Here is a 23,932-nt window from a genome sequence, read left to right as displayed (position 1 = left end):
CTTGGTGGGTGTGAGCTGGATGGACAATTTCAGGGGTTTCTCAGGCTCACTGAAGGCCTCTTGTGAGAGGCCCATGGATCCCAAGTTAAGAACTCCTATTCAGTAAACCTTTTAACCCTTCTCTGTTCCCACCTAATGCATGTAATTATCATCAGGATGTGTCCCAGAGATTTTCTCACCTATTTCTCTGTCAGTCATAGCCATTGAATATCAGAGAAACCTCACCAACCAACTTCCTGCCTGACTGCTCAGAGGCTTCAATCTAAAAACGTACAACTGATAATATAGACCAGGTTTCTAATTGATTATCTCAAAGGAGGTCTTTATTATTCCTGTTAGGCCTTATGCTTCTGCCAGCCCTGTGGCCAGGGCATTAACTCGTAAGGTCCACTGCCTGTGACCACATTCATCATTGTCCAGTTTAGCCATCCTAACATTAAAGTCTACTGATTAATCTCGTCCTCTCCTTTTTCTAAAATTATACCTCAAGTGTATCCTTTGGTTCCCAAAATTATATAAAATGATTCCCTTTCCACCCACGGCTCCTTTTCTGTATTTTATATTCTCCAGTCTCACTTTATTTTTACCCAAGCAGCCCTGATTTCAAAATTTCCCCCATACTGACTACTCCCAGGCGCTGTAAGTTAACCCTGTTGTGGTGGAGGTCTACATCCATTTCTGATCACTGTCAGTCACTGCTGACCTTTACTCTCAACCTGCCTCTGATACATAATGGGAGTTTCTCAAATGCTAATTTCTAAAATTAGTCACTGCTTACATAGTAAATGAAGTTATTTTTAGAATAGTTTAATTAAATAGCTTAATTAAAGAGGTCAGCTGTAAACACTGATATTTTAAGGTCCTGAGAATTTTTTTTTTTTTAAGATATCTTAGGTTTTGGGGAGGGTTGTTTTTTTTATAAACAAATCTGAAATAATCTTTTTAATTTTTATTTTTTGGTGCTGGGGAGATGGAGAGATTAAAACGTTTCGGACAGCTGGAAACAAATCCTTTAAAATGTAGAATGGGACAAAAGTTGCTGATGTTATTTAAACATTATTCAGCATAGGTGACAGTGGCCTGCTTTATATATTTTATTTATTTTACTTCTTGTATTCTTTGGTTTTGACATTTTATTCATTTATTTAGCTGTTTTACTTGTTCCTCTTTAAAAGCATATCTAGGAGAAGGGCCAGTTGAGGGAGTGGGGTAAAGCAGTAAATTGGAAATAAACATATTAACTGGAAGACTCCTTTATCAATGGTGAAATCCTTAGCACCCTTCTCCTGATCAGCCCCCAGGTCACTGGTAGCCAGCATTGTATCCTTCGGGCAGGAGATTGAAGGACTCCTTTCTGGAGAAATTGACTGGACCAAAAAAAGACTATGGAGCCTGAAAGGGATCCCCGGACAAACATTCACTGATGACCTTTAGCGAGGTCCCCCACTTGGATTTCCAATGGTATTTTAGTGTCTTATTCTTAAATGTGAATGGACAGTGAAGGCCACCAGGTTTTGAGGAAATCCTCTCATGGGCGATGCAGAGACAAATAAGCATGCAAGACAAGAAAGGATACAAAAGAAGCAGAGACGGTGTAATGAGCTGAAGTAAACAAACAAAAAGCCTTTCATTGATATTCACAGAGAAGTAAAAGAAATTACTGCACCCAAGAAACAAGAACAAGGAAAGGGAAAAATCAGAGAACGAGGAAAAGCTCTTAGAAATTGAACTTGTAATATCAGGAAATAATAATCTGACAAGGATGGAAAGGAAGATAATGAGGAAATCACACAAAAAGTAGAAAAAATAGAAATGGAAAAGTGTGCAAAAAAGTGAAGAAGATCAAATGATCAGTTCAGAATATTTTGCCTAATAGGGATTCCAGAAAGAAAAGACAGAGACAACAGAGGAAGAAAAAATAATATAAGAAAATCTCCCAGATCTGAAGGACATGGGTTTTTCTGATTGAAATGCTCCCTGAGTGCCTAGGATAGTGAATGGAAACCAAAACACAGGCACACTAAAGCCACTACTCTCCTGTCTCTTCTACCCTTCTTACTGTTCCTACTGTTCCCTTCCTCGGTATCTCTTCCTCCTCATTCCACCCTTAATGTCCCTCTGCTCATGTCCATGACTTTTACCTTTTCTTACTTCCTCCTCCCTTTGTTCATGACATCCAGGCCTCTGACTGTAACCACCTCTGTATGCCAGTGATTCCCACATGTGCAAATCCAGGTGTCTCTTTCCCTTGAACTCTGGCCCTGCTTCCTGGAACTCGCCACCCTGGCACACACCAGTCCTCACACATGTCTAAAAGTGAACTTTTATTTCCTTACCTCTTCTCTTTTTACCTTCTAATGAGCCCATTTATCTTCCTATATTCCCTATTACAGTAACTGAAAATGTCATCCCTACAATGGAGTCCGAGTATCACTGTGGTCCCCTCCATCTTCCTCACCCCTCATGTTCAATCAGTGTGTCCTACTCGATCTACTTGGTGATAAGCCCCGTGTGTCCTAAGTTCCTAGGCAACCCTCCTATTCCTTCATTCTTATGTATGAGGTCATTGGAAATTTGAGGAGGAAATCTGTGGCATGAGAAATGTGAACAAAAATAAACTAATACAAAAATTGATCATAGAGATAACTTTTGAAAAACTAATTCATAGATTTAGATTTGAGATGATATTGCAAATATAAATAAAATCAGAATACTATAAAAAAAAGGAACAAGGAACAAGAAGGAACTTCTAGATATTAGAGGGAATTCCTTGGTCGTCCAGTGGTTAGGACTCAGCGCTTTCACTGCCGGGACCCGGGGTTCAGTCCCTGGTCGGGGAACTAGGAATCCCGCAAGCCACGCACTGTAGCCAAAACAAACAAGAAACAAAACAAAAAAAGAACACAGATGTTAAAAATATGACTGCCAAACTAAAATAATTTTATGGAAGGGTTGAAAGATAAAATAGGGCTAAACACCAAGAGTTTAGAGGGTAAAAAGACAAAAAGAAGGAAAATATGAGAACAAAAGATGGCATAAATATCTAGGTTCAGCATTCTGCTAACAGGAATTCCAGAAAAAGAGAAAAGAGAAAATGAAGAGGAAGAAACTATCAAAAAAGAATAGAAATTTCTAAGAACTAAATATGATCAATACTATACAAAATTAATAAGGTATTCAGGGTGCTGGACAGAAAGCATATAGATATAGATGACACAGATAGAGATATATAGACATTGATCATTGTGAAATTTTAGAATACCAGGGATAAAAAGGTCCCAGAAGCCTCTAAAATGAAGAAAGAGTTTGCAGCCTACAAAGGAACACTGTCAGTATCATCTGATGTTGGAAGAAATAGAGCAATGTCTTTAAAGATTTTGAAGAATTGTATGCCCAACAAAACTACTAAGAGTTAGGGCAAAATCAGGTCATTTCCAGACATGTACAGGGACTCAGAAAGTTAACCTGTCTTGTAAAATCATTATGGTTTAACTAGAAATAGCTGGTAGAATTTGTTCACATTTGCTGAACATTTGCCAACATTTTCAAAATTCTATAAGCTCTCTTTGCAATCCTATTATATGGAATAGAACATTCTCTTTAGATACATAACTCTCTTTGTATCCTTGTTACTTTTTTAACACCAAACTCCATTAGTCTGATAATCTCTCTGCTTTCCTCCACCCTTTCTTAGAATTTCCCTTGTGCATTGTTTTAAAAATCTTGTCTTATTGATTTCATTCTTTATATTTTAATCTAAATTCTGTAACTTCCACAACTTATTAGATAACTTTTTAATAGTATATGAGAATATATAAATAACAGTCATATAAAATCAAAGTTGTACATTATTGGGGGGGTGGGACTTTTTTTCCTATAATATATGTTTTAATTTTACCAATATGGGAACAACATAAATATTCCTTCTTCTTTTCTTACCTTTTTAACCTTTTTTGAAATTAAAAGATTTGTGATTATATATAATGGTAAAATTTGCCATCTTAACCATTTTTAGTGTATAATTCAGTGACATTAATTACATTCACAATGTTGTGCAACCATCACCACTATTTTCAAAACTTTTTTATTACCCCAAACAGAGACTCTGTAACCATTTAGCAATAACTCCTTGTTTCCCTTTCTCACAGCTCCTGGTAACCACTAATCCTTCTGTCTCCATTAATTGGCTAAATCTTTCTTATGCAACACTACTAAGAAATAAAGATAAGATTTATTATGTAAACTACCTCTTTGCAATATTTGGATGTCATTATCTATAGTGTCTGTCTCTGTAATCTATTGTGGCATAACAAATTACCCCAAAATTTAGTGCCTTAAAACGACAGTAGTTATGTATTATTTCTCATGGTTTCTGTGGATAAGGAATTCAACCAGGGTACAATGGAGATGACGTATCTGCTCCATGAGGACTGGGACCTGTGCTGGAAGATCGCAAGACTGGGAGCTGGAAACATCTGAAAGCCTCTTCACTCCCATGTCTGATAATGGATGCTGGCTGTCACCTAGGGGCCTACATGGGGCTGTCAGGTTGAATACCCATACATGGTTTCTCCATATGGCCTGGGCTTCCCCACAACATGCTGGCTATGTTTCAAAGGCTAGTGTCCCTCCCAAAAGATATAGAGAAGAAGAGAGAGACAGAGTGCCAGCAGCCACGTTAGCTTCTAGAACCTAGCCTCAAAAGTCACACAGTGATACTTTCACTGCATTCTGCTGGTTGAGACTGATACAAAGGTCCACCCAGGTTCAAGGGAGAGGAACCCAGACCCCACCTCTAAATGTAGGTGTGTCAATGTCTCAAGTACACGAAATGGGATAAGAATTGGTATGACCATTTTTGGAAATGCAGTCTGGCACAGTGTGTGTCCACCATGGTACCCAATTCAGGCCTTAGCAGGACTGCTCTAAAATTAACTCCTTTAATTTACCTTAACTGCTGGCTAATCATTTGTGGAGATGGGTATCCTCCCTTCTCTAGATTGAGATTTACACATTGAAAAAAAGAAGAAAAACATGAAACAGTGAAGTTGCTGTTCTTAGAAAAGAGAGATATATTTCTTAAAAAGATAATTATTAAACTGTGTCTATTAAAGAAGCTGTTCTAATTGATATCTTTAATGCTATTTGAAAAATACTCCCTGGTCAGTTAAGTATTTTAATATGAAAAACATATTGTTTATGAACATTGTTCATGTTTATAGTTTGGTCATGAAAACATTTTTCTAGGTCTTGATTGACTTGAAATTTTTGAACACACAGTTGCCTCCTTTCCTTGACATACATCTGGAGCAGATAGTTTATAAAGTATATTTTTATTATATAACTCATATAGCCAAGTTACCTAACTTCTCTAAAGCTTTAGTGTCCTCATCTGAAATATGGGAAGAATAATAGTACTAGTACCTGCCTCACAGAGCTGGCATGAGGATTAAATGAGTTGATATATGTAAAGTGCTTGGCACATTGTAAGTGCTAAAAAAAGTTAGACACAGAAAGTATATGGAGGTGTTGGTGGTATTCTACATGTATGGATATATGAAGAGTCATTGCATGATTGAATTCATTTCCAACAAGGGATTCAAAAGATAAAGGAATATGGCTAATGAAAAGAGTTTGTTAACCTGTTTCATTTAGGAAGAACATACTCAATAGCCTCTTAATTTAATACCTTTATTTTTCCTAGTTTGAAAAAGAAAAACAGCATGATATTCGATCATTCTTTTTACCAAACCCTAAGAAGAGACAGTTGGTGACCTCCTGTGATGAATCAAGGATATTCCAGGGGAAAAATACTGTAGTACCTGCAGACCCTGGAAAAACAGCTACAAGAGATTATGAAAGTGATCTTGAACCTGAAGCTAAAAAAATGAAATCGGTCACCACCGATGACCGCTGCAGTCCCCTGGAGGAGAAACCATCCCAGCCCGGGCAGACCAAAGCTCCACTCATGGACAGGGTCTGTGAGGCCAAGGCCCAGGCCACCACTCCACCCCTTCCTGGTGAGGGCTGGCAGTGTGCTCTCTGCACCTATATTAATAATTACTCAGTGTTACCTTGCTGTGAAATGTGTGAGAATCCTCAGGGCAGTGCTGGTGAGTACACAGAGGGCAACCATAAGGGGGGCTGGCAGTGGTGTCCTCAGATAACCTGTGCTTTTAGAGACAACTGCTATCGTCAGAGATCTGTGTGACTGGGTACCAACTTTAGCTTTTAAGCTGGAGGAAGAACTTCACATAGTGAAGACTGTGAATTTATCCCCTTGTGGAATGTGAAAATCTCCCAGTTCTGTCAAGAATGTATATCCCCGAGCGTCTGTGACATGGCATTAATTTGGCACAAATGGACATTTCTGATTAATGCCAACAGGATGTGAATTCAGTGGGCAGGAATAGAAGCTCTGTTGCTATGGCAGCAAATATGCCTTATAGTCATAGACCTGCTGTTTTCTTTCTTTTGTAGATAATACTTGTTTTTAAAGAAATTACAGATTATTATTTTTAATAGCAAAATGAATCCAGCGTAGCTTCTTTGCCTAGTAAAATATTCATTGTGCCAATGTTTCTACCATGACAAATCATAAAAATTCCTCTATAGATCTTCTTTTAAAAACCAATTTCATGTCTATTTATGAATTTATTCTTTTCTAAAGCATGCTATTTAAAACTAGAAATCATAAACATACCTCAGAGTATATTTTTCTAGCATGATATGCCATTTTCTGATGTTTTATTTTTGAAATGATTATTAACAACTGTGGTTGTATTAAGAAAAGATCATTAGTATTCCTTTTGTTTCCAATTTTCGAGACCATTTTTATGGCAACTGAAAATGCCAAGTTGACCGTTTTGGAAACTGGAAAAAATCATAAATAAAATAAAATTTTATAAACTGTAATAATTATACACATCTACTTTTCCATCTTATGTGAATTCTTCAGAGTATTGACATTAACAAAGACTCAGCAAAGATAGAAGCTCTGATGCTCCAGTTCCTTCCTGCTTGCCTTGCTCTCCTCTGCCTTAGTTTTGATGTGAAAGAAAATGTAATCAGTAGCTGAGTCTTTCCTTCTTCAATTCTGGGTGTTCCTACCAAAACTGACAAGTCTGCCATCTGGGTGGTTATATTTGTAATGTGGACACCTGTTGTCTATGAACTAAATTGGAGCCACAAGCTTATTCCATATAATATCTCCCACAATTTGCATTATCTCATTCAATTTCCAACTGCTAAGGCAATAAAAATAAAATATCTCGTGACTACAAAATAATATCAGTTCACATGAAGTCTATAAATTGAGTGACTGAGCAATAAAAATCATAGTTTAATAGGGTATTTTCTTTTTTTTTTTTAATTTTTGGCTGAGTTGGGTCTTTGTTGCTGAACACGCGGGCGTTCTCCGGTTGTGGTGAGCAGGGGCTACTCTTCCTTGTGGTGTGTGGGCTTCTTATTGCGGTGGCTTCTCTTGTTGCGGAGCATGGGCTCTAGGCATGCGGACTTCAGTAGTTGAGGCTCACGGGCTCTAGAGCACAGGCTCAGTAGTTGTGGTGCACGGACTTAGTTGCTCCACGGCATGTGGGATCTTCCTGGACTAGGGCTCAAACCTGTGTCCCCTGCATTGGCAGGCAGACTCTTAACCGCTGCACCACCAGGGAAGCCCTAATAGGGTTTTATAGTTCTGATTTTTCTCTGTGATACCAAGAGCAGCAATGAAGATTTCTAGAACCATGATTTAATAAGCAAACTGTCAAGCAGTCTAAGAAAAACAAAACACCTTTTGTGAATATGAAACAGTCTGATTAAGAGCAATACATATTCTTTCTTTTTTTAAAAAAATTTATTTATTTATTTATTTATTTTTGGCTGCGTTGGGTCTTCGTTGCTGTGCACGGGCTTTCTCTAGTTGAAGCGAGCAGGGGCAACTCTTCGTTATGGTGTGCGGGCTTCTCGTTGCAGTGGCTTCTCTTGCTGCAGAGCATGGGCTCTAGGTGCGCAGGCTTCAGTAGTTGTGGCACACAGACTCAGTAGTTGTGGCGCACAGATTTAGTTCCTCCACAGCATGTGGGATCTTCCCAGACCAGGGCTCAAACCTGTGTTCCCTGCATTGGCAGGCAGATTCTTAACCATTGTGCCACCAGGGAGGTCCCCAAGAGCAATACATATTCTAAGTAATGGTGATATTACTGTGTATGATAGTTATAATTATTAGATTAATACTACTACAGTTTGACATAATGATTTCCAGCCTTGATGTGGATGCATCCTAAAAGCATTAAAAAGCAGAATTAATTCTAATCCATCTACATTTTAGTTTAGTTTATTATTTTAAACTTTTTATTTTATATTGGAGTATAATTGGTTAACAATGTTGTGTCAGTTTCAAGTGTATGACAGAGTGACTCAGTTATAGTATACATGTATCCATTCTTTTTCAAATTCTTTTCCCAATTGGGTTGTTACATAATATTGAGCAGAGTTTCCTGTGCTGTACAGTAGGTCCTTGTTGGTTATCCATTTTAAATATAGCAGTGTGTAGATGTCTATCCCAAACTCCCTAACTATCCCCCCCCCATAATTCATCCAAATTTTTAAATCAATACCTGCCATGTAACAGTTTGAGGAAACAGTGGAATTCAAAAAATTAAAGGAACAATATTAGGATATAGGGCTGGAAAGTCCTATAAAGGTTGCTAACTCAGTCTCTAGTATATTAGATAAAATTTGGTATAATATACATTGAACACTAGTATTGTGCTTTGTTCTTAACAGCTAGTGCTTATACTCAGCATCTTATAGCTCATACGCCCAGATTGCATGTATCTTGAATTTCAGATTGGATGTATCTAGTGGCCTATGTAACATCTCCACCTGGATGTCCAAATGGGTACCTCAAGCTTAACTTGTCCAAAATGGAATTCTTGATTCACCACCACCACACCTAAGACTAAATCTTCTCTCCCCGCATCTTCCCCACATCGTGTTAAAAACCTAGAGGCAGCATCTTTGATTCTTCCCTCTCTTCCCACTTCATGAAGTTCAGCTAGTATAACCTCTACAATATATCTTGATTCCAGCCACTTCATCTTCACTGCTACCATCCCACTGGAAGCCACCATCATCTCTCTCTCAGGACCTCAGAAGCCTCCCTGAGGCTGATGCTTCTCTACACAGCAGAGTGATCCTTTAAAAACTCAGATCATTACATTCCTTTGCTTAAAACCCTTTAATGGCTTCTAGTTACCCTAAGAATCTCATCTAAGAATACAAGACCCTTGGGCCAGGCTTCCTAGATTCCTGAGCAGTTCTCAACTCAAATGGGCCTGCTGACTTTTCTCTTCCTACCCCATCCCCTTACTCACTTACTCTCTTTATCTGAAAAGATCCTATTTGTTTACCTGTTTATTTCTGCCCCTTGGAATGGAATCCCCAGGAAGCAGGGAAACTTCTGTCTTGTTTTGTCTTCTACTCTGCCTCTCCAGCACCTAGAGTAGTACTTGGTATTTAGTGACTCCCGATGGCATATTTTGAAAGAAAGAACAAACATTGTTGACTTTGTTTTTTTTATAAAACCTAGCTGTGACTTTTTTTTAACTCTACTTTCTATATTGGGCTTAGAGTACACAATGACTTGACCTAAATGTAAGTGTAAATTATTTGTTTGATTTTAATAAACAAATTAATTTGTTCATTTGTTGTACAAATTTGTTCTACAAATAGATAGCCTCCACCACACCCAGTATAAAAACAGAAACGAGAAAGATGATTCTTGGAAAGACACCTCCGAAAAAATATGGACTAGTTCTGACGGGGAAAAACAAGTCCTTGCACATTCAGCACCTGAACCGTTAGCTGAGAACCAGGAAGAAGTTTCAAAAACTGAGAGTGAGGACAGACTCACACCCCAGCCAGGTGATGGTAAGTCTTGCTTCCATTTCCAGGATCCAAATAATAACCATATACGTAGACACATAATACTGTTAGTAGACTTGCGATTACTACCTTGTTCCAGGTTCCTTGTATTCCCTTTTGTATTAAAAATACCAACTACTTGTAACTACATACATAAACACCAGATGGCTGGAAGAGCAGAGCTGCTGACATTCAGATGTTACACAGAGAGCTAAACCCATATGTGGCCGCATGTACTATCTCAGGCCTGTTGCCCGGCCTCCACCGAGCCTGGCCCATTCTCCCAGTGAGAGGGTGGTTTTAATGTTTGGGGGTTCCTTTGGACCATGTGGATTGTTGTAAGATTGACAGATTATTAACAGCCACTTAGGAGGTCATTAACCCTTCACACATGAATTTCTTTTAAATGGCTACAATTAATTGGCATATTTTATATTTAGGGTTTTGAGGGTTTGTTTTTTTTTTAATAATTTCAAGACTGTGTGAACCATGACTGTGTTTGGAACCAGCCATGTAGTGTCTCAGATTTATTTACTTTTTTGTTGTTTCCATTCATCATTTATAGCTGTGATGGTTGGCAAATGCCAGCCTATACGTCATACATCACTCTTTATGGGCCAACTGGCAAAAGATTGTGAGTACTTTTGGGTTATTTTCTTTATTACTCAGTTGGTGACCATAGTAACCCACAGGTTGATGTTCTCACTATAACAACCCCAAAATGGTTGGGATGGACTGTCAGTTTTTCTTTTAAGGTAGTTGCTGTTAAACATAGATAATTTAGAGTTGGATTCATAGCTCTAAAAAGAAATGTTCGTTTAAGTATTTCTGAGCTCAGGGCATCCTCCTTTCTTCTTTACTCAGTTTTCCTTTCCTCTAATTCCTCAAGGTCTTCCCAAAACTATCTTACAATGGATCCTGCTTAGATCTGTTAATTTTTTTTTTTTTTTTTTTTTTCTTTTCAGTACACGGGCCTCTCACTGCTGTGGCCTCTCCCGTTGTGGAGCACAGGCTCCGGATGCACAGGCTCAGCGGCCATGGCTCACGGGCCCAGCCGCTCCGCGGCATGTGGGATCTTCCCGGACCGGGGCACGAACCCATATCCCCTGCATCAGCAGGCGGACTCTCAACCACTGCACCACCAGGGAAGCCCTAGATCTGTTAATTTTAATGGCCTTTAAGTAGACAATGTAGACTCAGACTCTTTGTCTCTAGTTTCCTTGTTCTTGCTGTGACAGCCCCTCCAGTGCTGATGAAGCTGTTGCTCTAGGATAGCCTACTGCTCAGTTAACTAAACATCAGACCCAGAATCAGCAACTGGCAATTGTCATTCAGCTGGGCCATGAGTCTCTCCATCTATGGCAGGGAAATACTGGATTATTAGTTACAAATTGGTCCCTTGATGAAGATATATGTTAGCTTACACATACTTTTCAAAAATCACTAGACTTTATTTATTTATTTATCGGAGTATACTTGCTTTATAATACTGTGTTAATTTAATTTCTGCTGTACAGCAAAGTGAATCAGCCACACGTATACGTATATCCCCTCTTCCTTGGGTTTCCTTACCATTTAGGTCACCACAGAGCATTGGGTACAGTTCCCTGTCATATACAGTCTGTTCTCATTAGTTCTCTATTTTATACATAGTAGTGTATGTACGTCAATCCCAATCTCCCAATCCACCCTACCCCCCTTTTCCCCCTTGGTATCCAAAAATCACTAAACTTTTAAAAATTCTATTCTGCTAGTGAAACTTGCGTTAACCTCATCCAGTAGACAATGCCAGCAATTCCCCCATACCTATTCCCTCTTCTCTCTTTTTTTTTTTTTTTTTTAACATCTCACGTCACTGGGCTGAGACCGCCACAAAAGCGATATGCTTCACGTCTACTCACTACCATGAATTTCCTTGAAAAACAGAAGGAAGACAGAGAAGGCACATTATAGTCAAATGCTTCTTCTATCCACATATGCTCTTTTAGAACCAGAGTGGTATATACCACGCTGGAACTGTGGTTTTGTTCTAACTGGAATTCTAGGGGTCTGGAAGGATGGCTGTATCTCCAAAAGATGCATTATCTGTAGTTTCAAACCATTAAATTATACTTCATGAAAACAATGAAAAGAAAAATATGTTCCCTAATGTAGCTACTAGCTACCAAGAATATCAACTGACTTGGAGTTGTTCTCGTAATGCTTTTTATCGAAGAATGACTTCTGATCTTTAAGCATTAATGCATTAACCGTAGTTCTTCAAATCTGGAGACACAGTGATTATGAGATGCACTTACTTTATGTACATTAAAAAAGAAAAAAACTCTGTCAATTAAGCTACGACACAATAAATTAATGATAGCCCAGACCAGATCATAAGACCCTCTGTTGCTTTGACATCACTTTCATTTGTTCTGAGGGATCTGGCAGTTTCTCCTGCCTTCCCTTGCCTTGCTTGGCATGTAATAGACAACCCTTTTGCACATTTAAGTATTCAAATATAAAACATCTTTCTCTGTTTGCAGTGATCTCCCTTTCTTAGGTCCCATGAAGCACTTGGTTATTCCTTGGCAAGAATAAGAAATTTCTCAATGAGAAATTCTGGTTATTCCTCTGGTGATACATATTTGCTTCTTTAATAACAAATTGATGCTCTTCTGCTGTGTCCAAGTTTTTGGTATACATGATAACTTTTCAGTTCAATCCCAAACCATAGTGAAACATTTTGAAGACATTTTAAAGGTAATTAAACTCAATACTCAGTAACAACAATGCTTGTATCTCAAGTGTAGTGTCGAAGTGACAACGATATCGTAGTTATGACTAAGCTTATGCTCAGGCAGTGACAGCTACCTCACAACTGCCACCTGGCCAACCATGGTTGTAAAATGCCACGATTATTGACTGTAAGACGTGCCAATTTCAGAGATGTTAAAGAGTGGAAAAAATGTACATTTTGAATTTATGAAATACGGGAATAATCCACAATCCAAGTTTGTAAAGTGACTGATGCCTTGATTAGAAAAATTAAAATAAATGACATTGCTAAATAGAATCTCAAACAAATCATAGACTTCTAGATCTGGAAAAATACCTTAAAAGGTCACTGAGGAACTACGGCAGAGGTTAAGAGCACAGGCTCTGGAGCCAGATTACTGGTCTCTGTTACTAGTGGCCTTGGGCAGATTAATGTGCCTCAGTTTCCTCCTCTGTAAAATGCACTACTTAATTTCTGAGAGGTGTTAATATATGTACTTGGAACAGTACCTGGCACATTTTAAGTGCTTGATAAGTGCCAACTGTAATTATTATTTAGATCTGCTTGAATAGCCCTATTTCTCTTGCAGAATATATTGGTCAGGAGGACTGAGAAAGGAAAAATAAAGAGGGATTATCAGAAAGGAGGCTTCTCCACCCATCTCCTTTTGTGAATGTGAGGCACCAGGCCATAGGCCGTCAGTCATTTAAGTGGCCCTCGACATAGCTGTATTGCTGCTGATAATCAAAATGGTGCTCATTCAGTCTTAACTTAAACCCTCTCTAGCAACAGGAATAGATTCTAGAAGCCTTCAAGATCGATAAGGACTCTTGGGGGGCAGGAAACTCTCCCTTATGCCTGACTCTTATCTTTTTAGCGAATGCTGAATTTCTTTTTTTCTTGTTGGGTCATTAGCAACAGTTCAAAGCAACTGGTTACCGTATAAGCCAGTATGCTCTTAGATGGCCTACCATGTTTTCTTTCACACCCAGACCCATGTACTTTGTCAAATATGTTGATATATTTGTTATAGCCATTTTATCATCCTAACCCACAGAAGATTAGAATAAGCTGTTTTGGACAGAGGGCAGATTCGCCTTCAGGTTCTTTTCTTTTCTATCTTGTTTATTAGAACAGTTGAAGAGTACGGACACTTTGCCAGTGTGTGATACCTTAATGTTTTGTGCGAGTAAGAACACTGACCGGATTCACGTCTATACTAAGGTAAGCATCATGTGGATTCTGGAAACATACAAAAGGCTTCCTTTTTTCATGTTTCAGTGGAGATAATTAATTTTATTAGCAATGAGATAGGCATCGAGTTCTTTTCCTCCTTAAAGCTAATTTTCAAATTCCTCTGTTAAATCTAAAGGCAATGAGAGGTAAGCAGCATAGTAGTTAAGAGTGTAGACTTCAGGGCCAAGGCGCCTCAGTTCAAATCTGTCACTAACTGTGGAATCTTGGACACAGTACTTAACTTCTCTGTGCCTCAGTCTCCTCAACTGTAAAATACGGAGGAGTTGTTGCCAGGACAAAATAAGCTAGTTCCTGTAAGGCACTTGGCACAGCGCCTGGCCGTTACGAGCTCTCACCCAGAGTTGGCTCCTGCACTGATCCTGCAGCTACAGCAGCAGAAGCGTCTGTACAGGAGCCTAAGCCTGCCCAGCCGTGGTGAGTAAACCCGAGGAAGCTCTAAGAATAGGATTGCTCCGATTCCCGCCATAGCGCGGGTTAGCAGCACTGAGACTTTTCAGGACCTCTTTGCACTCCTCAAATGTGTTGAGGACCCAAAGAGCTTTTGTTTATGTGGGTTATATCTGTTGATATTAACTGTTTGAAATTAAAATGGAAACACTTTAAAATATTCATTTAAGAGTAAGTCCATTCCATATTTATAGAAGAAGCATATTTTTATGAAAACTAATTATATCTGCCAAAACAAAAACAGTGTTTAGTGAGGAAGGTGGCATTGTTTTACAGTTTTAGCAATTTCCTCTGAAGTCTCAGTAGAAGATAGTGGGATTCTTAGATCTGCCTATGTGTGGGAAACTTCACTGTACATTCATAAGAGAATGAGAGTGAAAAAGGCCAATGATGTACTATTATTACAAAACTCTTGTGACTCTCTGGATCTTCTGAAAGGGTCTTGCAGACGATGTGAGAATCTTTGGTCGAGATTAACTAGTGTGAGTGTTTGAGAGAAAAACTTGCTAAGATTATGAACACTTTTGTTTGTTCTACAGTTACAAACTCTAATCTTCATAAGTATCATAAAATAGTATTTGTGCGTTTTTACACTCATGGGTCACCCTATTGAAAGAATGCCTTTTTGTTCTCTTTTTGTTTTGGTTTGGTTTTTGGCCGTACCACACAGCATGCGGAATCTTAGTTCCCTGACCAGGGCTAGAACCCTCACCCATCCTGTCCTCCACAGTGGAAATGTGGAGCCCTAACCACTGGACCACCAGGGAATTCTCAGAATGCCTTTTTAAAGATAACTTAGGTTGGAGCTGCCCAAACTCAGTTATGGGTTTTCTGCTAAACCAAATATTAGATACAGATAGATGGTGTACCACGTAATAATCTTCATTTCTAACTGAATATTAGAAGATACTGCTAGAAGATTAGAGGTGGTTAGGATCGTGAATACCAGAAGCCCCAGGCAGCCTCTACTGTGGGACCACCACCAAGAGCGATACTGAGAATGAAGACAGGACACGTTCCCCGTAAAGGCTGGGACCTTGATCCACCATGTGGAACCTCTAGACTCGGGGAGCACCAAGGACCCCTCTGCTCACCTAGAGACAGGTCTAAGTGCCTGCGCTTCCTTGTCCCCCTCATATGGGGAGTTCCAGGCTGTGCTTCCCAGACCATCATGTCTACATGATCTGAGAATAACAGAGAACGGATCCCCCAGGGGCTGGAAGGTCCAGAAGCCGGAAGGTGGACCCCAGGCAGAGCACATACAGGAATTCAGAAGCCCTTAAACTTTTTACTCTCAGTGAAGCCTCTGCATCCTGGATCATCTTATCAAGGTGTTTCCCCCTTGGGTGGAGACCGGAGAGAAACTGCAAACTCCTGGTAGAGAGTGGAGTGTGCCCACCACCAGGCAAATACCGTGGCCTCCCTGACCCACATTCTGGCTCGAACGCCCCACCTGTGCACTAGTCTCAAGTGCATTTTTATGACTCTTCTAAATACTTACATGTCCCCTTGCCATGAAATGTTGTTCAATCAATTTTCTAAACCCGAGACACTAAGCAGATGAAATGTCAACAGGGATTTTCACAGCTACAGGAGAGTTCGGATGAAAGCTTTCCTTTTTACCTTAGAAGATCTAAAATAAAATCTAGAAACAGAAATTTGGATAAAAACCCTAGTTCGGTGCCTAAAAGAGCACCCTTTAAAAGGAAGAGCAGTAACAGATGTTTAGCATCTTATGTCATGTTAATAGTATACCTCTAAAGAACTGTTCATTTCAGCCAGAATCCCGTGTCTAATGCAGAGTTTAGAGTAACAATTACATATCTAAACTTTTAATCACTATGTAAGTACTTTTTATATGTTTTTTTTTTCCCAAAGTGATTATGGGAACTGTAACATTACCTTTTGGCTGAGAGAATTCTATAGAATGTGGGTTCAACTATTGTTTATACAGTAGATTTCCACATACAAAGATTCTTCTTTCCCTTTGTAAAAGAAATACTTGATGTTTAAACCTCGTGTTTGACTGACCACACCCCTCTGCATGGGATCGTTTACCCTTAAGGTTGAATGCAGTGGGGACACCCAGAGGGCGTGAGGCCTGGCCCTCCTTCTCCACTCAGCGTTCTTTCAGGGGAGCTGTGTGGGTGGAATCTTGTCTAGAATGAGCCGCCTCAGTTTATCTTTTAGGAGACTGGGCATGCGATGCCGTAATAGAATTCTTTACTTTTAAAATAATTATTAGTGCCTACAGACAAAATGGATTAATAATGCCTTCCTAATCTATAATCAGGATGGAAACCAGATGAACTGTAATTTCATTCCTTTGGATATAAAATTAGACCTTTGGGAAGATTTACCAGCAAGCTTTCAGCTGAAACAAAATCGCTCTCTGGTAAGAACAGTCCTGCGCGTTTGTTCTAAATGAAACTTCGTTGAGTAATTTTAACGACCTTTTTTGAGTTTAATAAAAGCAGAGCGCTTTGTGGCCCGTTGCAGAGTCAAGTCACTGGTTGCATTTTAATCCGTCCAGGCAGTGCCTGTGAATTACCCCGGTGCTAAGAATAAACATGAAATCTGTTTCCTTGGCAAATGATCACACCTAGGGTTGCTGTTTCTGTGTATAGAATCATCCTCACATCATTTAATTTCTCATTCACAGGATTAGCAACTGTGATGTTTGTATCTGACAGAATCACCTTTTATCTTTGTAGGTTAAGTTCTAACACTGACAAGCTCTGAGAGCAGGGATAATACCACGTGGGGTGACTCCATTCGTTGCTGCAAGCATCTGTGTGCAGCCGCAGGCCACATACCCGCTGGGGAGGCCTTAGTTCTCATCTGTGGCTGATTTATCTTCACTGCTAAGAAGGGTCAGCATCGCAGGGGCTGAGCCAGCATGCAGTGTACCACTTTTACAAGAAAATAGTGATTATGTTTTTGCCCTTTGAGCGGAAATGAAACATTGCCCTTGGTTGGCTGCACCTGTCTCAAAGGAAGAGGTAGCCATGAGCTGTTTTCTTTGGTGTCATGTAATCTTGATTCTCAGATTGCCAGAAAATAGCCAATTACCTATAACTGACCAATAATTAAGAGTAATGGTAACCCTAATAAAATGTGCCAGATTTATTATTGATGGCTTCTTTCCTGTGAGAATTTAGGTAGTCAGGTACAAGCGATGCTCAGATGTTGCACTGTGACTGTCACCACCACAAGACCCACTGTCCCTAAGACCAGTTTTGCCTCGGCCACTGGTGGGGTGTGTCCTTCCAACAGCCAGACCACTTTTGGTCTCTCTGTGCATTAAAGACATAGGCTGAGTGTCCTGAAGGGTGCCTTTAGAGAGTCTGTGGCTTAAACGAGACCTATGTGGAACTGGCCATAGACAGTTCACAATAAAGATAGGAAAACTTCATCAAATTGAAGAAAGCCTTAAACTGTGAAACTCAAAGCCTATTTTGGGGATATAATAAAACATCAGTTTTCAGATGTTATAAGTAGCCTCACTTTCAAAGGAAGATGCCTGGTGAGCTGTACACTCTTTTCATGATCTCATTTTCTGCCAGATTTTGAGGTTTGTTCGAGAATGGAGTAGTCTAACTGCTATGAAGCAAAGGATAATCAGGAAAAGTGGACAGCTGTTCTGCAGCCCAGTTCTTGCTCTGGAAGAGATCACAAAGCAGCAAACCAAACAAAACAGTACCAAAAGGTGAGTTGTCTTTCTTCATTTTGAACTTTATTACTTGTCATAGTTATTTCTACAGGAGGGTCTAAGGCATTTTATTAACCACTAATGAAATCCTGATGAGTTAAGAGAAAATTATACATAAAATGACAGCTTAAGAAATTTTGTGAATTTGATAATATCTGCTGGAAAAGATTCAAGTTGTCCGGATCTTGCTCACTATGGGTCCTACTCATCAAGAGAGAGGCCAGAGTCCCAGGTTGATCTGACCTGTGACCTGCCCAGCCTGCGCTACTGGTTAACAAGAGGAAAACATTTCCCTGATACAACAGTGGAGCCTGCCTCTGGGCCCCATCTGCCCTTCATTCTTGGAGTGTGAATCTTGGGCGCCATGCAGCATGGGAGCTGGTTCTGTTTGATGTACTACCAGGCAAGTGGCAGAAGGTAACAATTTTCATGCCCATGGTTGGAAACAAAGTAATAGGAAAGGTTAAATGTCTCACATTTGTAACTGTTTTGCCTTTATCATTATAGGTCCCTTTCTAATCTCTGTACACTACCTTTCCTTTCTTGACATCATAATCATCTTTGCCTCACTCAGACATCCCCTTGTGTGATCTGAAATCCCCATGCTCTGTAGACTCTTTTTCAGCGTGAAGCAAAGACCCACAGGAAAAGCAGTCAGCCATTCTACACCCCAACTCTTGCTTTGGAAGAGATCACAAAGCACCAAACCAAACAGCAACATTGGCAGAAAAAGCCCCTTCCCTTAGCTCTTGCTGTCTCCATATACCTGTAATCTCTCTTCATCCTCACATTCCATCATTTTATGATCTCTAGCTTTTTCCATGCACACAGGTGAAAAAAATCCATCAATGCTATGTGAAGGGGTGCAGCTGGTTAAATACATTATATTGCAATACTGTGAAAATCTCTTCAGCTGTTTCAAAATAGGGCTGTGGTATATTCATATGCGAGAACAAGGAACAATGTTTGTGATAAATTGTTAAGGGTAAAAATAAGTATAAAAAAGGATGGAGACACAAACATATAATTGCTATCATTGACATAGTAAGTGTCGGGGAGGATACCTTAGAAACACGTATCAGAGGTTTCTCTAGGACATTGTTCTCAAACAGGGGCAGTTTCTTCTCTGGGTAGCAATCTTGTGAGACATTTTTAGATTGTCACGATTAGGGGACACAACTGGGAACATCTAGTGGGTAGAGGCTGGGATATTGCTAAAAATTCTGCAGTGAACAGGACCAAACAAATAGTTACTGATTTCAAAACGTCACTAGTGCACTGTTGAGAAGTTTTACTCTACACCATACAATTAGAGGATTTGTGGAGATAGTAGGGACTTTATATACTTTTTGCTGGGATTACAAACTCATGTGAGTAAAAACAAAGCAAGGAACTGTAAATGAATGAATGAGATCAGGTGTAAAACTAGAAAAGGATGGGGTAGGGAGCGGAACTATAGCAAATTAGAAAGTACATAACCCATCTAACGTCACTCAAATTCAGATTAAAAAATAAAACACTGTAAGAGTCAAATAAAGCCTTTTGACTAGTTGGATATATCCATGAGCTGCCAGTTTTGGACTATCACCTCAACCCTTTATACTGGTTGAATTTTCCCATGAGTGTGTATTACTTTATGTAAAAAATACATTAAAAATATGTGTGTATTTATATATACACACACAAACTACACATACATATACACACACACTTAACAAACAACACGATGCCTATTTTAGTTTTCTCAATACTTCTTCCAGTCCTCTCCTTTTTTCATTTTTATAACCATAGTCTTAGTTGAAGTATTGGTCTTCTCTTTACATGATCATAATACCCTTCCTAACTGAATTTACAGCGTGTCCCATTGTTTCTTCTCTGGCAGACATGGAAGCACCACCTAAGAAAGACGGTTGGTCAGGTGTAAAAGCACAAGTCATAAAATCAATATAAAACCAAGTCAGACACACAGTGTTATTTCTAAAAATATATGTAGGTGATATATTAAAGAGAAAACTATGTGAACAAGCAGCAGAGTAAATAATCAGATTTGTATTTTTAAGAGCTCACTCTGGCAGCAGTTGGAAGATTAGATTGAAAGGGCAAGACTCGAAGGGAGACAAGTGGCATTAGCTTCCTGTGGCTGCCGTGACAAATTACCACAAACTTAGCAGCTTAAAACAACAGATTTATTATCTCACAGCTTTTAAGTCAGAAGTCTGAGTTGGCTCTACTTGTTTCTCTGCTCTGGATTTTATAAGGCTGAAAAAAAGATGGCTGGGCTCTTACTGATAGTCTGGGAAGAATCCATTTCCACATGCGTTCAGGTTGTTAACAGAATTCAGTTCATTGTGGTTGTAGGACTTAGGTTTCCTTGCTGACTGTCGACTGGGAGCCACTCTCAGCTTCTTTTTAGTTCTAGCACATGGGCATCTCAGGATCAGAAGTGGTGTGTGAAATCCTTCTCATGCTTTGAATTGCTCCCTGTCTTAAGGTCAGCTGATTCGTAACCTTAATTGCATCTGCAGCATCCCTTTACAGCATTACCTAGATAAGTGTTCAATTGAATACCAGGGGACAGGACTCCTAGGAAGCTATCTTTAAAATTCTGCTTACCACAAAAGTTAAGAGACTATTACAGTAGACTTGGAAAAAAAAAGATGAGGGCTTTTATTGAGGCATTAGAAATGGGAATGGAGGAAAGAGAGTAAAGAGAGGTGTTACAGAGGTAGATCTAGAGACCTTGGTCACTGATGAAAGAGAGGTGGAGAGAGGGGGCTCCAGGGACATGGACTTAGCAGAGCCATGAAAATGAAACATGTGCACCTGCAGAGGGGGATGCTTTGAGGAAGCATGCTGATTCTGGCTGTAGAACCCCAGTAGGTCTCAGTAAACTGGAGTAACTGTGTCTCTCTGAAAGCAGGTATGAAAGATGGGGCTACCCAACAGCATTGATTGGAAGTCTATATGAGGAGCAGTTAGGCATTGGATGCCTTGCCTTCCCACTGTCCTCTATAGAGAAACTGAACGAGAGAGGCACCAGTCTTGGAAACACCAGCCTCAGTGGAGATAAAGGGAGAGGCGTTATACTGGAAACTACACTCCTCAGGTCCCTTTCTTGGCTCAGCTGCCATACCAACAGCCACCTTTTACTGTCTAGGCATGAGATTAGAGGATTCATCTCTGAAAAGATGGAATGGCTTCAGAATAAAGACACATATATACTAATTTTCAGGAATTCTCCCAAAAGCAATGGCTAGAACTCCCAACATGATTATCCTCGTGGCATCCACTCATTTGCAGGCTGCATCCAAGCTCAGAGTTTGTAGTCAGCTTTTGAGCAGCTCACTCTTAAACATAAATAGAAGCCAAGATCACCAGCCATTGTTTAGGTTCCTAAGTGGGTTTCCACTTGTCAAAGGGCAGGTCTGATTCACTTGGAAACCTGTGGGTTTAGAATGCCAAATTTATCATCTAGCCACAGCTGATCTCTAAAGCAAGTCAACAGCCTAGAGCCCTGCTCTTTCTTTTTTTTTTTTTTTGGTTGTGCTGGGTCTTGGTTGCAGCAGACGGGCTCCTTAGTTGTGGCATGCATGTGGGATCTAGTTCTCTGACCAGGGATCGAACCCGGGCCCCCTGCATTGGGAGCACAGTCTTAACCACTGCACCACCAGGGAAGTCCCGAGCCCACCACTCTTCTCATTGGTTCAGGCCACCTTCCAACTCACTCCTCTTTTATTGCATAACTTGCCATCTCTTCCAATCACCCCCATCCAGGAATTACTTGAGTAGACAACAGTCTTCCTTCCCTATCTGTCAAAATTCGGATTTACTATAATCCTTTTGAAAGTTGGTATGCTTACATGAACTTCTTAGCAAAACTCAATGGAAAATTAAATATTGGTAACGCAGCTACGTTTGAAAAGTTGCCAGCAACCCACTTTGGGGTTGATTGATCCATTTCTTGTGGTTTCCAAAAATTTGTACTTAAACCTCTCATAGGAAGTAACCTCTGGTTAGTTTTAGTTCTTAAATCTCTGAATAGATTTCTCAGCATCTTTTTTTTTAATTAATTAATTTATTTATTTGTGGCTGCATTGGGTCTTTGTTGCTGCGCACGGGCTTTCTCTAGTTGTGGCGAGCAGGGGCTACTCTGCATTGTGGTACGCGGGCTTCTCACTGCAGTGGCTTCTCTTGTTGCGGAGCACGGGCTCTATGCACGTGGGCTTCAGTAGTTGTGGCTCGTGGGCTCTAGAGCGCAGGCTCAGCAGTTGTGGTGCACAGGCTTAGTTGCTGTGCAGAATGTGGGATCTTCCCGGACCAGGGCTCGAACCCACGTCCCCTGCATTGGCAGGCGGACTCCCAACCACTGCGCCACCAGGGAAGTCCCAGATTTCTCAGCATCTTTTAAAGCTACTAAATTAAGTTTCTAAGCTTTTAAACATTGAATAATACCTGAGGCAAGGCTTAATATCCCATTGCCCATCAAAGCTAGAAGCTTTTGAGTTCTTTTAGAATATGCTGGAATACTTTAGCAAAGTGCTTTTGTCAAGGGATGATTGAAGATAGGAGGGGGGAGGGAATTTAGGAGCTAAAAGGGCAAGTTAAAGAATACTTAAAGAATTCACTGTGATTCTTTTTTTTGCTTTAAGAAAGACACACAAGTAGAAATGCCAACATGTGAAAAGATAGTCATCCTTCCTCTAACAGGAGAAATGCAAATGTAAAGCTATAACAAGATACCTATCGCCATTAGCAGAGATGTTTCTAACTGATATACCTTGTGCTAGTGAAAGTATGAGGAAACAGGGGCTCTCCATTGCTGGTGGATGTATAAATTTGTATAAAACCAGAGGAGAACAATTTGTCAAAATCTGTCCAAATTTAAAGCACCCAAGATCTTTGACCCAGCAATTCTACTTCTGGAAATTTATTCTACAGATACTTCTTGTGTAGAAAATAGGGATATTTGGGATGGGGATATTTTTTGCAGCATTGTTTGTGATAGCAGAGACTGGAACAACCTAAATGGACATTAATCAGAGACTGGTAAGATAACATCATATGGTTTGTCGAAATGATGAAATAACATGCAGCCATTTAAAAAAATAGGGCAATTCTATGTGTGCTAATATGGAAAGATCTCCAAGATGTATGTTTAGGTAAAAAGAGCAAGGTGAAGATTAGTGTGTATATTATGCCACCATTTGTTTTTAAAAATAAAAAGTATAATGGGGGGCTTCCCTGGTGGCACAGTGGTTGAGGGTCCACCTGCCAATGCGGGGGACACGGGTTCATGCCCCAGTCCAGGAGGATCCCACATGCCGCGGAGCGGCTGGGCCCGTGAGCCATGGCCACTGAGCCTGCATGTCCGGAGCCTGTGCTCCACAACGGGAGAGGCCACAACAGTGAGAGGCCTGCGTACCGCAAAAAAAAAAAAAAAAAAAAAAAAGTATAATGGGGAGTGACTGCTAATGACTATGGGTTTCTTTTTGGGGTGATAAAAATGTTCTGGAATTAGATAGTGGTGAAGGTTGTATATAGCCTTATGAATATACTAAAATGCACTGAATTGTAAACTTGAAAATGGTAAATTTTATGGTATGTGAATTGTATGTCCATAAAAATACAAAGAAAGAAATAAAAGTTATACACCTATACACATAAAAAATGAACTATTTCTAAAAGGATGTATTGAAAACTGGCAACAGAGATAGTTTGGGGAAGGGGGGGAGAAAAGGATGGGAATGGAAGGGAAACACTGTTCACCATATAAAGCAGTGCATGCCTTTAAAATTGTGAAATATGTGCATGTATCACCTCATCAAAAAATT

The 23,932-nt window shown here is 39.8% G+C and overlaps 1 protein-coding gene across 1 annotated transcript in view; it reads left to right on the top strand.

The window, feature by feature from the left end:
- Window positions 1-23,932, top strand: part of ZRANB3 (zinc finger RANBP2-type containing 3) — a 254,833-nt gene that overhangs the window by 222,558 nt on the left and 8,343 nt on the right. The window contains exons 13-17 of the mRNA XM_082631346.1: window positions 5,705-6,113; window positions 9,736-9,933; window positions 13,818-13,909; window positions 16,683-16,784; window positions 17,956-18,098. Of these exons, the coding sequence (XP_082487472.1) occupies window positions 5,705-6,113; window positions 9,736-9,933; window positions 13,818-13,909; window positions 16,683-16,784; window positions 17,956-18,098 (944 nt within the window). The remainder of the gene's footprint in view (window positions 1-5,704; window positions 6,114-9,735; window positions 9,934-13,817; window positions 13,910-16,682; window positions 16,785-17,955; window positions 18,099-23,932) is intronic.

The sequence above is a fragment of the Mesoplodon mirus genome (genome assembly GCF_964341445.2).
Source record: "Mesoplodon mirus genome assembly, chromosome: 8".
NCBI lineage: Eukaryota > Metazoa > Chordata > Mammalia > Artiodactyla > Ziphiidae > Mesoplodon > Mesoplodon mirus.
The sequence above is the reverse complement of the archived record's forward strand: the minus strand, read 5'-3'. Positions and strand labels throughout refer to the sequence as shown.